Genomic DNA, 15850 nt, shown 5'->3' on the forward strand with positions numbered 1-15850 from the left:
CAGGAACACTATCGTGCAGAAGGTTTAGAGGAGAGCGCCTCGGGTCAACTGGTACCTTTCCTGTTCCTAAGTCAATTTAAGCTCAACGACGTTTGAGCAAAGTCGCTTTAAAGAAGTTGTCAAGATGAAACCAACATTGCAGCTGAGGAAGGATTGGATCAGGACCAACATGTCTTGAGGCAGCGAGCACCATCCTATCACATTGCCAGCCGTTGAACGAGACGTGTGATCTGACAAGATTAGGATTAGTTTACTTTGTCGTATATCTGGATTCATTGCATGATACAAGCCTTGGCCAGTAGCTAGGATTATGCAAGGATGAATCTAAATATTCATCTCAAGGACAGTACATTGCGTGGATCAACCAAATGCAGAAACTGGTTGGTTATTGACCTTCTTTGCAACAGCTGGACCAACTTTATGGAACTCTCTGCCAACTCACAAGAAGCCTCCAAGACGTGGAATCATTTAAATCAATTGTAAAAATATATTTTCTTCAGAGAAGCGTATCTACAGCTCGCTGGACTTTTCACAAGCTTAAACTGGAGCTAAGCGCTGTATACATGTGTAGATATTATTTATTGTTATTTTTAACATTGTGTTTGTCTTACAGGAAGTAGAAACGTTCTTACGGCAGTGTATACTGATTTGTGACTTTCTTAATTTCTCATGCTTTTAAGAACATACTTGCCATCTCTCATCATGGCCGCACTGTTTCACTGGGATGCTCGTAGAAGCAAGAAAATGCGACGAAGTATTTTATTTTGCCATTACATTCTATTTATTTTCAGAGAATTTAAATGTCATGGTGAGAGAGTTACTTTGATACCCATGACATTAATTCGACTCAACATGACATTCAAATAACCTGGACTATCGTAGTTCTTCCAATAACATGTAAAAATTGCGTACTTCGGGTAAGAATATGCCTACGAAAATTTGTTCAACAGCATGTACATATAACATTATGTCCATGTGTGTTTTGTATACTCATGGTATGTCAATTATTCAAGATAATGATGTATATGTCCATTATGATAGCGTGGCATGCTCTTGGTAGAGCCATTGTCACCAAATTACATGTATATTTACATATTAAAGATATTCTGCGTCTTTACTGATTGATGCTGACATTCAAGGACCGCCGTGGTTTAGTGGATAGCGAGCGGTCGCGTCATACCAAATGGTGTTAAAATGTTACTTGCTGTTACCCTCCCTGGCGATGTGCATTAAGTGGGGGAAACAAGGACTGGTCGGCTGGGAGTCAGTATATTGTGTCTGAGTGGGGTATCCATGTTATACTGTGGGCACTATACAGTTGGCATTTGTTCGCACGCACGCACGCACGCAAACACACACGCGTTGCTATACAAACTCCATTAGCCCCCACCTCTGATATTCAATGCACCTCGGTCAGTTGCCACGACACAACTAGTTGTACAACTCCGGGTTCAAAGTTAAAAATTGATTCAAGGCAACCTATGCTAGTCGAATCGTGGCCACTGCATGGATCAGGGGTGCGTGTCAGGCTCGGCTGATTGTGTGTCAGCGTACCCTGGCGGATCGTTGTTAGTCGCATCATCAAACCAGACTCGATTATTTACAGGCCATCGTCAAATAACCGGAATATTGTGGAGTATGGCGTAACACCAAACACAGCAGTACTACTTTCTTGGTAAAATAGGATGAGATATCGTTTGCGGACATTTGTGCGAGTACCTTTTTAAATATGTTTATTTGGTTTAACGCCCACTTAAACATTATTCCAGTTATATCACGGCTTCTCAGCTTAATGTTGGAGAAAGGTGAAACACGTTTAGCGCTATTATTTCGCGAAACTCGCGAGCACGGGTATGGTGCTGACAAACCTAGAAGCATAATCGGGGCGAACTCACGATCATTGGTTTCAAGGGACAGCGAACTGCAGCGCCTTAGACGACTTGACCACTGCCCCCCTAAACACCCCTATAGAAAGTGACGTAAGGAAATTGAGTGATTGATTCACTCAGTTCCAATATAACCCAGCATTCCAAAATACATGAGTTCAACACTGGACAACCAGTTACTTCACATAACAAGGCAGTGCGAAATTGGATGAAATTTTATTCATTCTCGACAATGGTAATTAGATGTTAAAGGAACACATCCAAAAGGTAGGTACAAACATCTTGCATAGGTTAAATCTAAAAAATACCATTACGACATTTGACATGTGAGCTCCTTTTTGCCGAGTGCGTGTAACAAACAGGCGAGGGCGATAGCTCGGACCAGACACAGAGATCAGCCAATCACCTCCTGAGTGATGGAATGATCATGTCACATAACTGATGCTTGCATTGCACCAGACGACATCAGTTGGTGGGAGAACTTTAGACTACTACGCTACATATATTTCGGTGTTAGCGTTGCTGAAGTAAAGGTTCTCAATTTGTTTTGCAGCTTCTGGTCCGAATATAAGGAAATGATGGCACATGTAGTTTGTGGACAAATTACCTTGGGGTGTCCTCGTTTCTAATGCAGCAATGCCAGTACAATATCATGACTGGACACAGTATAAATATCAAGAAATGTGTTTTCAGATGTCTCCGATATATGACAAACATTTATAATTTGTGGTAAATCAAAATGAATTAAGATTTTTAGATGCTTTCTTTATGTCAAAAATTTAAACAGGTCTAACCTGGTGTCAAACAAGATGATCATCATGAAGCAGTTTTTTTAAGAGGTACATGATTTTCAGGTTGTTTCTGTACAACAGAATTCCAGAAAGTATAAAGTCCTTGAAAATAAGTGGGTCTAAACATTTATAAAATGTTTGAAACCTTAAAGGTGATATCTTCATGTGGCACAAGGGATGAGTGGGCATGACCGGATGTGCCCTTCTTGCCAAGATGTCCCTCTAATGCATGCCATCACCTTCTGGACAGGGCCCACAGTGTGTTGTTGGGCGAACTTTCACATCAATCACCTACATCTCTCAACAATTGAAAGCATCAACAGAATGCAGCTAAAGATGGACATCATACACAATCTGGAACCAAATTCCAGTCATGGGGTAGACAGTTGACATGTAAAAACTGATGCCAAGTTGGACATTGACAGTCTTTCTATATTCAGTAATTATTTATTGCTGGGTAACATCTTACATCTTGGGCTAGCCGATTCAAGCAAAGTGGCATCTGAATGACCTGAAGTGGCCAAATCCAAGTGCTTCATTTATAGATTCAAACATTCATCATAAAGGATTATCATTTGATTTGTATTATACTGAAATGGAGAAAATTATATTTTACAATAGAAAATTTTTCAACAAAACGTTTTTAAATATTATGCCTTTATGGTCAGAACTATTTCAGTAGCATGTCTTATTTAACAAACGGTATCTTTATTTGAATATTCAGAATCTAACTTGACTTCATAAAGATGACAGATAATGATCAAGATTGACTGATGTCAAAGTAAAATATAAGTCAGATGTGAAGTATTGGTGTATTGTGGATAGTGTCTAGTGTGTTGATAGTCAAGACAACGACAATGAACCACTAATTACTGAGGTACACAAACAATCCAAGCCCACATCATGACACAGTAATGCAGACTCAAGATTATTAACAAGAATAAAAATATGTGGAACACAAAATAAACATACAATCCCATCACAAACAACAGAAACCGACACAATCAGTCTCACAAGCAACATGGGATGACTGAGCATGACACGGACCCAAAACATTGCCTTTCTATAAAAATACATTCAATGAAAATGAAAGACAACAGTCACATGTTGCTGCTTGTTACTGTAGAATCTAGAAAACGTGGAATGCATCTTTTTCACGTGTCCATTCCTCCAGGAACATTATTTGGCAAGCAGGCAATCAACTCAAAATGTACATATGCGCAAATCAAAATAATATAAGCTATGAATTCATCACTGGCAAACTCATCACCTGACAAAAGCATTGGTTGTTGGACCTTGAAGAATGTTAGAACACAAAGACTGAAGTTAGTAAACAGAAAACTGTCCACAGAAATGGTTACTAAAGATCTTATAAAATGTCATCATCAAGGATTATTGTAACTTACAAGGAATATTCCCCACCGGTGTCATACTACAATAAATAACCTACAAACCAAGGATTCGTTACATCCATCACCAATTGAAGCAGGTACATGCTGGAACGTTTACACATAACCTGACAATTGTCGTTAGTACTGTACAAAACATTTTGATTATCAAATATTTACACGTATGTACATGGGTCTAACTTTCCCTATATGATCAACAGCCAACTTGTAATAGGTTTTTCAAAAGAAACTTGAAAATACATGCCACCTTTTTGATGAAAGCAACAATTATAAGTGTTGATTGATAATATCAAGACTTACTCTGCAAAGAAACAAAGGATGCACTGATATTCAGCACTAGATCTTGATGTCATAAACAAGCCATCAAACTGAAACGGGCCATACAAAGTCTCTGAGTATATCGACTGCAGGTAACAATAGCACTAATTGAATGTACATGTATAGACTATCATACCCTTTAACTTGTGTATTTACAAAGACCAAATATCACTAAATATTTTATGTACACAACACATTAATATGCACCATTAGTGAAACACTGATATTTGAACACTTAATACTTGATTAACATTGAACATGGAGGCTTGGAACAGGATAGAGAAGGGGAGGTAACCTAGCATCTTCTACAGCACACATGAGCAATGACGTATCCAGTCGGAAGGCACTATATGGAAACACACACATGGCTATTGCAGCTACACTGACAAGGAAAATATTTAACTAATTTATCCAGTGAGAGGTATTTTCAAAAGTCTGCGCATACTATTTTGAGGGTTTTTGTAAAGTTATACATGTTTTTCATGCTAAAGAAGTTTAGAAATTTTAATAATGAATCCACTCATGTTTATTTCATACCATCCTGTTCTGTAATCGAAAAATGAATGTGGGAGACTTATAGAACTCCAATTTGAAATATTCAGAAGGAATTTAGTTTTGGTGGTAATAGTTGTATACTGTATTACATGAGAATATTGTGTGAGTATTGAATGCTGGCTGATGGTATCTTTACATAAACAACATGGAGAGAACTGTGACGTTGATAAAAGGGGTGAACTTTCCAAGTGTGATATATATGCTCAGTTGGGATTGGTACTACTGTCTGTAGGAGTCAACACAAAACTATGAAACAGAATACAGCTCAATGAAGACCACTACAAATTCCCGTTGAGTGCCATTTTTTTAAATGAAGTTGCTCATAAAGCAAGCCCAGCACAACATGGCTAAGACTGAACAATTCACAGATCTACTACCTTTGTCATGGCATTCATACAGGCATACATCATGTAACATAAAGGATGTGTACACCCTTGGCTAACCTTATTGCCCTATTCAGCATGTACATGCAGCAAAATCACCTTACTTCTACAGCTGTGGAGTCTCATGGGCAAGTACTTTGTTTCAAACTGACTGAACTCAACCATGAACAGTGAAACTAATGGCCTATTACAAATTTGTACTATCCTGGCTTTATGGGTTTTTCTTCAGTGGAATCATTGATTCTAGGTTAATACACTTAATGTGAAAACTAGGAGAGGGTAACTAGGATTTCCTGAGTATAACGGCAATATCATCACAAACAGAACTGGCTGTTCATTGTTTCATTATTATGGCACAAGCAGGTATGCCAGGATACAAAAACTAGCACTGGTTACATTCTTCGGTTACCTAAATCCTATTGGATTACATATCATTTGTAATTCTCTGATCTCGTGAAGGGTTGGTTTGTTGTTTGTATGACTAGTGTTTGACATGTTACCATGGTTACTACGTTGATATGGCTGATGAGAGATATGACAACCATGTTTTACAAAATATCTTGAAATGTCTGGGGTAAAACAAAGAATAAATTAACCCATCTGTACATGTATAATGTAAACAGATTAACCCGTCAGGTGCGAATTTAAAAAGGAGCTTGTCCTAATAAGTTTGGCATGGATTACCAGGGGTGTGGAAAATCAATGCCCGATTTGTTACGCGAGATCGCCAGACAAAAAAAACCCTAAACAGCTTTAGTTGCCCAGGGAAAACCTTGAATAATTGAAAACATTGCGAGTGTGACCATTGTAACTGACGGCATTCGCCGATTGGTCTTTCAGAGGTCCAATAGCGTAGCATATTGTAAAAGCTGCACTGGCTGTTAAAAATATTTTTGTTTGATAACGACAGGGAAATAAATGAAGTCACTTTCAGGTGGGTAAAGCCACTTAGAATAAAAAACTGAGTCATCATCTTCATAATGATAACACATAGGCAGTAAGTTAGAAACTAACCTGGACAAGTAGGATTTGTAACTACACATATGAAATTTTACTTTTTACTTGTCTGGGGATAAGTTCACTATTTTGATATTTCCACACACCTGATTACCTAAACCGCAGCTCGCAATACAGCCATTACTGTCTAAAGTGGGAACATTAATGGAACATGTTCATTCAAGGAAATTTGTGTCCATACTCTTGACATCTGTTCCCCTTTAATTTTCATGCATAACTCATAATTTACGAAGTTATTTCTCAAAATTTGCATGGCCACCCCCTAATGTCAAGATACCGAGGTGTGTCCCAGAAACAGCTGAGAGGGCACCTGTATTGACGAGGTTACATCTGTCACATTGTCTGATACAAACAGTCCATTGTATCCTCATCTAGCACTGTGGAGCTTCTAGTAATGCACAAGCTCCTATCTGGAGCCTACATCTAGAATGCCTAGTAGATGGCGCTGCTAGTTCTTCTTCAGTTTCCGCGTGGCCTGCTTGGCAGCCTGTTGGGCGGCATGCTCTGCGGCTTTGGAATAGACCTGGGACAAGGCCTACAACAGAGGGAGAAACACAGATGAATTTATCTTTTCATGGAAAGCTACTTTTTGTTTGTTTGTTTGTTGTTTAAAGCATCGACCCACGCAATTGGGATACGAAGACATGCTTCAACCAACCCGATATTGATAGTCGCCTCTTACGACAAGCAAAGTTGCCTCTAATGGCAAGCATGGGTTGTTGAAAACCTCTTCTCTACTAAAAGTCACACGGACAGTCTCATCACACTTTTAACTGAAGTTAATCCAAACTCAAGATCTTTTCATAGCCATATTATCCTGCTCCATGCCAGAAATAAATAGTCATATAAGGAGAGCTTTGAAGAAAACTCAATTTCTGAGAAGAATCATTTGTGTGAAAACCTTTCACTTTCTTAAAATAATGAATCAATGTCTTTAAGATGCATTTTAACACATCATCCTAAAATATATCAGTATATGTATAAGCTGATCTTCAAGGACTGAAAGAGATGATAAGAAGGAAATCAGATTAAAAAAAACAGGTCCATGAGAACTTACATTATGATTTGAATCAAGTGAGAAAATGGTTGAACTCACATGTTCCCAAATAAAATCAGCCAGCTGGTCGATGTATGCTCCGATTTCCCTGTACTCTCCGCTATAGCGCACATACAACCACGCACACATGATACCAAGGAAAGCAATCATGACAAGATTCAACAAGTTGGCTAGTGACTCAAGTCCGACAACACCCAGGATACCAGCCAGCAGGTAGGAAGCCACCATCACGGTGAACAACACCGCTGGTGTTCTTGCAGCACTGAAAATGTTCTTGCTTGCGTTATGTTTTTGGAAGTTATCGAAACACTCTTCCAATTCCTCCTTCAGTTGGTCTCCATACATTTTACTGAACTCTGGGCCTCCCATCTTCTTCGTGCTGGAGAACAGGTCTATGGCTCGCTCCAAACACTGACTGTGCTCCTTCTCCAGTTGATCAGGGTTCATGTAGGGTTTCTCACCACCGATGATCTACAAACAGAGAACTTCTTCATCAGGGGGATGTTTGTTTGTTGCATAACGCCACACTCAGCCATATTTCAGCTGCATGATGGCAGTCTGCAACCAATAGAGTCTGGACCAGATAATCCAGTGATTGACATCATCATCACTTAAAAGCATGTTCTGGGTGATGTAGCTTCAAGGCCATGTGTATGACTTATCCCGTTGGAAGGCACTACACGGAAACAAAGGCCTCAGACAGACTTGTACATTTCTCACATAGGATAACCATTTCATCACACAAACTGCTGATGAAAGTTTGCCATAGACATAAAAAAAAGTCATATCATCTTTTTGTTTCACAACAACTAGTTATTTCTTCACTTAATTTTTCAATAATAGTAAAATCTAAATATTATTTACATCTGCATACTTGTCCTGCATATCTACCTAAATATAATATCAAATATATATAAATGCATAAGATCAAAAGGACAGCAGTGGAAGCAAGGTAGTAATGCAAAAGAGACAAAGAAATGGTGTTTTATTTTGTTTTTCCTAAATGCCAAGAAAATCGTTCTGTACAACAATTCTAAATGTTGATGGCAACAAATTAGTTTCTGATATTAATGCCACAACTTAAGTAACATTGTTTGTTATTAGCATTGCTCCACCAGCTTTACAGTGTAATCCCAGCACTAACCTCCTCCATTTCCCTGGTGTATTGTAGTTTGGCGTGTGACACAGCAGACAAGTTGTTAGCCTCTGCGGTGGCCTGGAGACAACAAGAACCAGTGAGTCAAGATCATACCAGCCCATAGGGTGGCACTGGCCACCAACACATACAATTTGGTGAACCCACATTTTCAAACCATAACCTGCTGATAAGAAAGCAGATTATCATACATGCATATCCTGCGTACTTGACACCATACTTATCCAAAATACTCAACATATTTCGTATGAGTCCCGTTTAATGCAACATATTCTGATCAGTCTGTACTATGTTATATGGCCATGAATTTTATTGTTAAACCTTGATTGTAACTATCTTAAAATGTTTCTATTGAGATTAGGCAGAAGCTTACTGCATTGTATTTGGCCAATGATTAGTTGTCAGGAATTTGGTACTATTTAATGTAAGCAGTGGTGAGGAAGTTACTATATTTAGATGTTTCTGTGGTGAATACTGTGGACTGAGATAGAGCTTTGTAGAAACATGTGGAATATTCTGTAATGTGAAAGCACTGTGCGGAAATTTCCAGAAGCCAGTTAGACTGTATACAAGGGGACAACAGCGTGCCTCTCGGATCTCTTGCACATTTCGTCACACATTTTATCAGACATTATCCAGACAAGCTTTGTGTGGAGATCACTCTTCACCCCTAGTCAATTTTGTAATACATTTGATGATTGTATAACATTTGTTAGTTTCATACCAAGTTCTTTTAAGTACAGATTTTTGGGTTAACATATTGTTTCAATTTTGGGAATCGTCATGTAGCAACTACTTCCTGCAAGCACATCCAAGGGACTAACAGAAACTATTTACTTTTGTCATCAATACATGTCTTAATAAACAGAATATTCATAATGTTGACTATGACTTGCATTGCTAAATTCATCAAGGCTGAAATGAAAGTTTTCTGCTTAAAGATCATTTTGTATTATTTTATCTTAATCAAGCTAAAAATCATAAATGACCCCAAGACTCATAACTACATAAAATATGCATGTTTTAAAAGGCTACTTGAAAGCCTGACTGGGGAATTTAAAGTTTGATGCTTTGACTCCTACAATATGCATTAGTAAAGATTAAAGTTGAGCTTGGGCCACATGAAGACCTATACCGCTTCAACAGGTCTAAACAGATTCCTACAAGAGTGGAGACAGTTACCTCCCTTGACTCACTGACCTGCAACATTGACTTGGGCTCTGGCAGCTCCTCTCCTTGGTAGATCTTGATGTAGGCCTGGCGGAACAAGTGAACAATGTAGGAAATCAGCCCCTTACTTCACACCAATCACATTCACTGTCATTTGTATGAACGTGATTCTTTACTGTCATTGTCTTGTGATATGCTTCATCTACTAGTGTATTGTCATGGCAAATCTGCAAGGTCCATTCTCGATCTCAAGCTGTTAGCATCCCTGTTGATATTCTCGGGTCAGAAAGAGTGACATGTACCTCATGCTTGTTGTAAAAGTAGGGACCAAGTGGTGACACTCAGCTGTGTTGGGTTTAACTTCGCTTTCAAGATTATTGCACTTATATAGCGACGTGTACGTGTGCGTGTGTGCACTAGCCCACTAAGCTACCATGCCGCAGTTTACCATGAATACCCCACTCAGACACAGTATACTGACTCCGAGCCGACCAGTCCTTGTTTTATTCCTTTGATGCCAAGCAGCAGACATGGTAACAACAAATACCATCTTTTAACGTCTTTTGGTATGACGGGCGGATGCTCTACCACCAGACCATGGAGGCGGTCGACTCAGCTGTGACTGTGCTGCTTGTGGGTCATAGTAAGCTGATGGTGTGGGTGACTTTCATGTATTGCATGTATTTCATGTATAATAATTCATGTATTGTGACACGTACTACAATACATTGCATGCCTTCTTTCATCTATAATTTGTAATGAACCTGAATAAAAACAACTTTTCTCGCTTCGTAAATGTCCGCCATTTTGTTGGATGTTAATATGGTCACAATGCATTATATACGGTAAGCTGGTCATGAATAGTTTTGCTTCTTTGATCACATGAATCAGTTGCCAATGTCTGAATTTTATAATTTTGATTCAACTTTTCACTTATGTAAACTTTGCCCACAAGATGAAAATATACATGATTTTGAATTACACAACATACCAGTGTTTTTCAAATGTATTGTGATCAGCATTTCATATTGTGGCATATCGGTATACCAGTAATACCGCGCACTTCAATAACTCAGTCTTTCGTTTGTTTGGTACAGATTGGAATTTTTACTGGCTGTAGTGAAATAGCGGGAATACTGTTGACCTCTTCATTAACCATCATTCACTCAATGTCCCTGCAACATCCACTCACTGAGTGACTCCAGTTCTTACCTTGAAGTACTCCTCAAGGTCCCCGCAGGTGATCTGACAGCCATTGATCTCCTTGATAATGAGATTCTCCTTGTCCAGGAGGAGAGGGATGAGGATCTGCAGCTGCTCCTTGAACTCAGTCTCGATGTCTGCAACCCAAAGCTGTCCATAATACCGATATAATAGCTTTGCCTACTAATAACTGAAAATAAGTCTTCCCAGCTGGTCATCCATCAAGGTACATTTGCTTGCGTGGTCACTTATTAGAGTTAAGAGACCAAAACATGGAATCTCAATAAGTGACAAACATCAAGATCATGAGGTCATTACATAAAAATCTTAACAAAAATGTACTTCCTATATCATGAGACTGCACACAGTATAACATGTTTCTTAAATAATCTTATTCCTTATTTCATATTTTATCTCATCCAACTGCTTTTTTTCTAACCAGAGTTCCCACTGTGTTGCATACATGACCTATCTTAAGGTTTGTTTGTTTGTTTCTTGACGCCACACTCAGCAATATTCCAGCTATATGACGGCAGTCTGTAAATAATGGAACAGACAATCAAGTGATTGATATCATGAGCATCTATTCATGCAATTGGGATGCGATCACATGCATAAACCAAGTCAGCGAGTCTGACCACTTGATCCCATTAGTCACCTCTTATGTCAAGCATAGTCACCTTTTACGGCAAGCATTGGTTGCTGAAGACTTATTTTAACCAGGATGTTCAATGGGTAACCTATCTCAAGGAGCGTGGCAAGTACCTTTGAGTCGTCCATCAAAGTGTGGGTTGGTGGCCACTTTGAGGCCTGGGTGCGGCATGAGGAAGCAGGAGATGTATTCGAAGCAGGAGCTGATGTGTTGGCGCAGCTGCTGCAGTTCAGGATGCTGCTTGTTGGAAATCTGATGACAAGGGGATGAAGAGTTAGAGAGAAAAAGATGTTTGTTGTTTGAATACTTCCAGTTCCAGCCATATAACCGACAAGAGTTCTCTGCACTGGCAGAACAATAATGGAGAGAGATATTAAATGCTTGACAATGGTTTTAACAGTACTTTGTCACATCAAGACAGTCAGCACATATCATGGGAGGAAAACTGAAAGCAGATGCAGGATACACACATTGACCAAACATTGTACTCATATCAGATTTATCTAATGGTCACTGCAGCTGATCAAACAAGGGACATAACTCTACACACATCTTAAAACTGATGTTACAACAAACAGAAACAGCCAAAGCTGATGCAACACTTCCTTAGTTACATCATATATATTTTATCAGGGTATAAATTCCCCAAACTTTCAGCCAAACAACCGAACTGGCAACTTTGCGAAGTTATCATACCAGATACAATTTTCTAGACTACTGATCAAAACTTTCACAGCTGACTTGCCATCAGCAAAAATAAACTCAGACCCAGACAGGCGGGAATATTAAACACTTATTATATTTATTGGGCAATATGATAATTTATTGTTGTATATATGCCATAGTTTATGGATTCACCTAGTTGCATCATCATAATGACATGTTCAAGTGTGACTGTAGACTGTAAACTAGACTTACTTGCAGTCTTCTGGCCAGGATCTTCTTTCCACCAGCCTCACCATAAGTAGCTTCATAGGGGAAACTCCAGTCTCTCACCAGGAAGTGCAGATTCTAATAAACAGAGTTTTCAGTATACTTTTTGGTCAGTATACATGGGGTTTGGGGAGTTGGTTACGGATTTTGGTTTGTATGTAGACAATAAAATAAAAGGCACTGTACAAAATTTCTTTTATTCATCTTAAAGTTTGATTTGGATTGGTAGATGATTGTTACGGTCCTTTAAGAGTCGGCATAACAAAAGAAATTACTTCGCTTGTCTCTGAATTGTTTACACACATTGTTTTTCTGGAAAATGTGTTGTCAAATTAACTATGATCGGCTTTGGGTGGATACAGGCAAATTTATTCCCCTGCATTTTACCAAGTTTCCCATAGCGGCTGTGCACGTATTCCCCTAATGACCACTATCTAATCGTATAATAAATGCTTTCGGTTCCAATGCGGAAACTATGCTACCAATAAGCCTTCATATTAAACCAATTCAAAGCTTATTGTTCAAATAGAAAGGAGGCCCTGATCTAAGGAAGCTGTTGTCTTACCTGGAATGGTTTGGAAACATTATCATTTGCTTCCAAAGCCAGTCTTCCATATTCTGTGAACAGCTGAAAGACACACAGCACCATATTAACAATGTTGTAGATTCCAATAAACCAGAGTTTGTACAGAACATCAGTTACAAAGTTCAACATCATTCAAAAACTGATTTGCTACTGAACTACCATCTTCTTAACGGTAAAAGTGGCAGTCCACTAGGAAATATGACTAAATTATATTCTTCTTGAACGACCATATGTCAATTTCAATATCCAGTGCAGGATTCCTAAAATTCAAGGCCATGGAAATTCAATGTTGTGCATGACAAGTGGTTAAATCGTGTCAAACCTGACCTAGTAAACACACTACCATGTATGTTATAACAACTGATACTGCTCTATGATCATTGGTAACAAGCCATCAGACACAAACAAAGCTGTTCCAACTTCAACCCATGCTGCATTGTTAACAGAGGTAAAGAAACAGTGATTTGATCAACAAGATCAGAGGTTGCTGATTACTCTCAAGGTTCTGTTTTCAAATGCAGCACAGCAAATTGGATGTATTTTTCAAATTTTTCTCTGCAATGAATTCTCAAACAGGTAGTGTATCAACAGATGTACATGGGGTGGCCAAAACACGTGAAGCCTGATGACAAGGGTGCACAGTACCAGTTTGTATGTATTAAGTAATACTTTTCTTGCTAACAGTCTGCATTCGGACCAAATCTCGACAGGCGTCAAAGTGACTAAGCATTCTCTGTTGACGGAAATGGACAAAATTGGCTACCATGTTGACATCAAGTATCTCCAAGTGAATGGCCAACAGCCATCCATGCGGACATGGCGTCAACAATAAGAGATGGTACTCCTTCCTTTGTCAGTGTTCAAGGGTAGGCAGCTTCAGATTTCTACCCAATCTCATTAAAATCAGACCTTAGTTCTCGCTACCGCTTAACAAAGATCTGAAGACATGCTATTAGGAATCACGTCAGAACGACCTTTCATCCGACCAATCAGTGCGTTGCTTACCAGATTATTAAAGTGACAGTAGGAATGTGATTTCTAATCATGCAATCTCGAAAACTTTAACATGGGGTATTCCGAATGATAGTTACGGGTTTAACGACTGAATCCTTACAATCTAGACCATCTATTAGCCATTCCAAAATGTTTTTTGTTCAGTTTGCGCAAGTTTGGTCTGACGTGACCCGTAATGGTCTCTATTTAGCGGTAGCGAGAACTAAAATCTGATTTTAATGAGATTGGATTTCTACCTCTTCCCAAGCTTGAAGAAAGAACTGTCTGGCAAACATACAAATGATGATGATGCCCTTTCTGCTGTGGAAGACTTTTTACACCACCAAGAAAAAGCCTTCTACACCAGTAGGATCCTGGCGCTCTAGGATCATTGGCAGAAGTGTGTGGACCATGGAGGTAATAAAGTTAGTTGAACATAGCAGCCAACTCCACGGAGTCCATCACAGTTAGGATCAGAACTGTTCATCCACCTCTTGTATGTATCATCCACAAGCCTGCACATTGTTGATGAGTTGTTACCATACATGATGTAGCTAGTTGTGTGTAGTTACCTGTAGGTGCTGAAGGTCATCCTCTTGTATGTTCTGTGTTAGGTTGTACACCTGGAACATGACACATACTGAACAGCACAGTGTCAGGTAAACTAACTAACTCCAGCCACAATCACATAACCTGTCAGAACACAACTAACTTCAAAAATAAAATAAATTATCCATGCTTAATTCTGAGAAAAGTTCCTCTTGGATGAGCCAGTGAATGCCGTTTAACACTGCTTTTAGCAACATTCAAGCCACATTATAAACTATTATTTAGCAAGAAAAGTAGGTTAGAGTGACCTTTAGTAAGAACACATAGGATTTAATGACAATCCCATTTTTCTACACCAAGTGAGGAGTTAATGTTTCTAATCACTTCAGTAATATTCAGCTACATAGCTAGCTTCTATATTTAACTATACATGACCATGTACATTACACTGAAAATAAGATGGCAAACATCTTTAGTGCTTATCTTGTAAACTATGAGATCCAGCATCAGAGCTCCCGTCAAAATGATCCAAGGACAAACAGCTTACCTGCACGGAACTGATCATCGTGCTGAGTGCAAACACTGTCGCACAGTCCCGCACGGTCGACTCGCTGTCAAATGCACCCTGGGTGTCCATGAGGATGACAGCCACCTGTAAATCATAACATATGATCAGTACCCTCCACAATTTGATATGTACCAATGCATTGTGTTACCAACAAGTCTTCTTTCATGCACTAATGCCCTCTTCTTTCATGCACTAATGCCCTCTTCTTTCATGCACTAAAGCCCTCTTCTTACATGCATTAATGCCCTCTGCTTTCATTCACTAATGCCCTCTTCTTTCAGGCACTAATGCCCTCTTCTTTCATGCACTAATGCCCTCTTCTTTCATGCACTAATGCCCTCTGCTTTCATTCACTAATGCCCTCTTCTTTCATGCACTAATGCCCTCTGCTTTCATGCACTAATGCCCTCTTCTTTCATGCACTAATGCCTTCTTCTTTCATGCACTAATGCCCTCTCCTTTCATTCATTAATGCCCTCTTCTTTCATGCACTAATGCCCTCTGCTTTAATGCACTAATGCCCACTGCTTTAATGCACTAATGCCCTCTTCTTTCAGGCACTAATGCCCACTGCTTTAATGCACTAATGCCCTCTGCTTTCATTCATTAATGCCCTTGTCTTTC

General features: G+C 39.1%; 1 protein-coding gene across 2 annotated transcripts in view; it reads right to left on the reverse strand.

Annotated features, from left to right (window-relative positions):
* Positions 1–2092: 2092 nt before the first annotated feature.
* Positions 2093–15850, reverse strand: part of LOC139444407 (atlastin-2-like) — a 31467-nt gene continuing 17709 nt past the window's right edge. For both annotated transcript variants that reach the window (XM_071225379.1, XM_071225380.1), the window contains exons 4-13: positions 15206–15310; positions 14682–14732; positions 13096–13158; positions 12516–12608; positions 11711–11849; positions 10955–11082; positions 9773–9829; positions 8561–8632; positions 7456–7887; positions 2093–6894 (exon numbers count right to left, since the gene is read on the reverse strand). In XM_071225379.1, coding sequence (XP_071081480.1) covers positions 6808–6894; positions 7456–7887; positions 8561–8632; positions 9773–9829; positions 10955–11082; positions 11711–11849; positions 12516–12608; positions 13096–13158; positions 14682–14732; positions 15206–15310 — 1227 coding nt within the window. In that variant the 3' untranslated portion in view covers positions 2093–6807. The remainder of the gene's footprint in view (positions 6895–7455; positions 7888–8560; positions 8633–9772; positions 9830–10954; positions 11083–11710; positions 11850–12515; positions 12609–13095; positions 13159–14681; positions 14733–15205; positions 15311–15850) is intronic.

Source organism: Haliotis cracherodii, unplaced genomic scaffold, assembly GCF_022045235.1.
Source record: "Haliotis cracherodii isolate W230 unplaced genomic scaffold, xgHalCrac1.p SCAF_5, whole genome shotgun sequence".
Classification (NCBI taxonomy): domain Eukaryota; kingdom Metazoa; phylum Mollusca; class Gastropoda; order Lepetellida; family Haliotidae; genus Haliotis; species Haliotis cracherodii.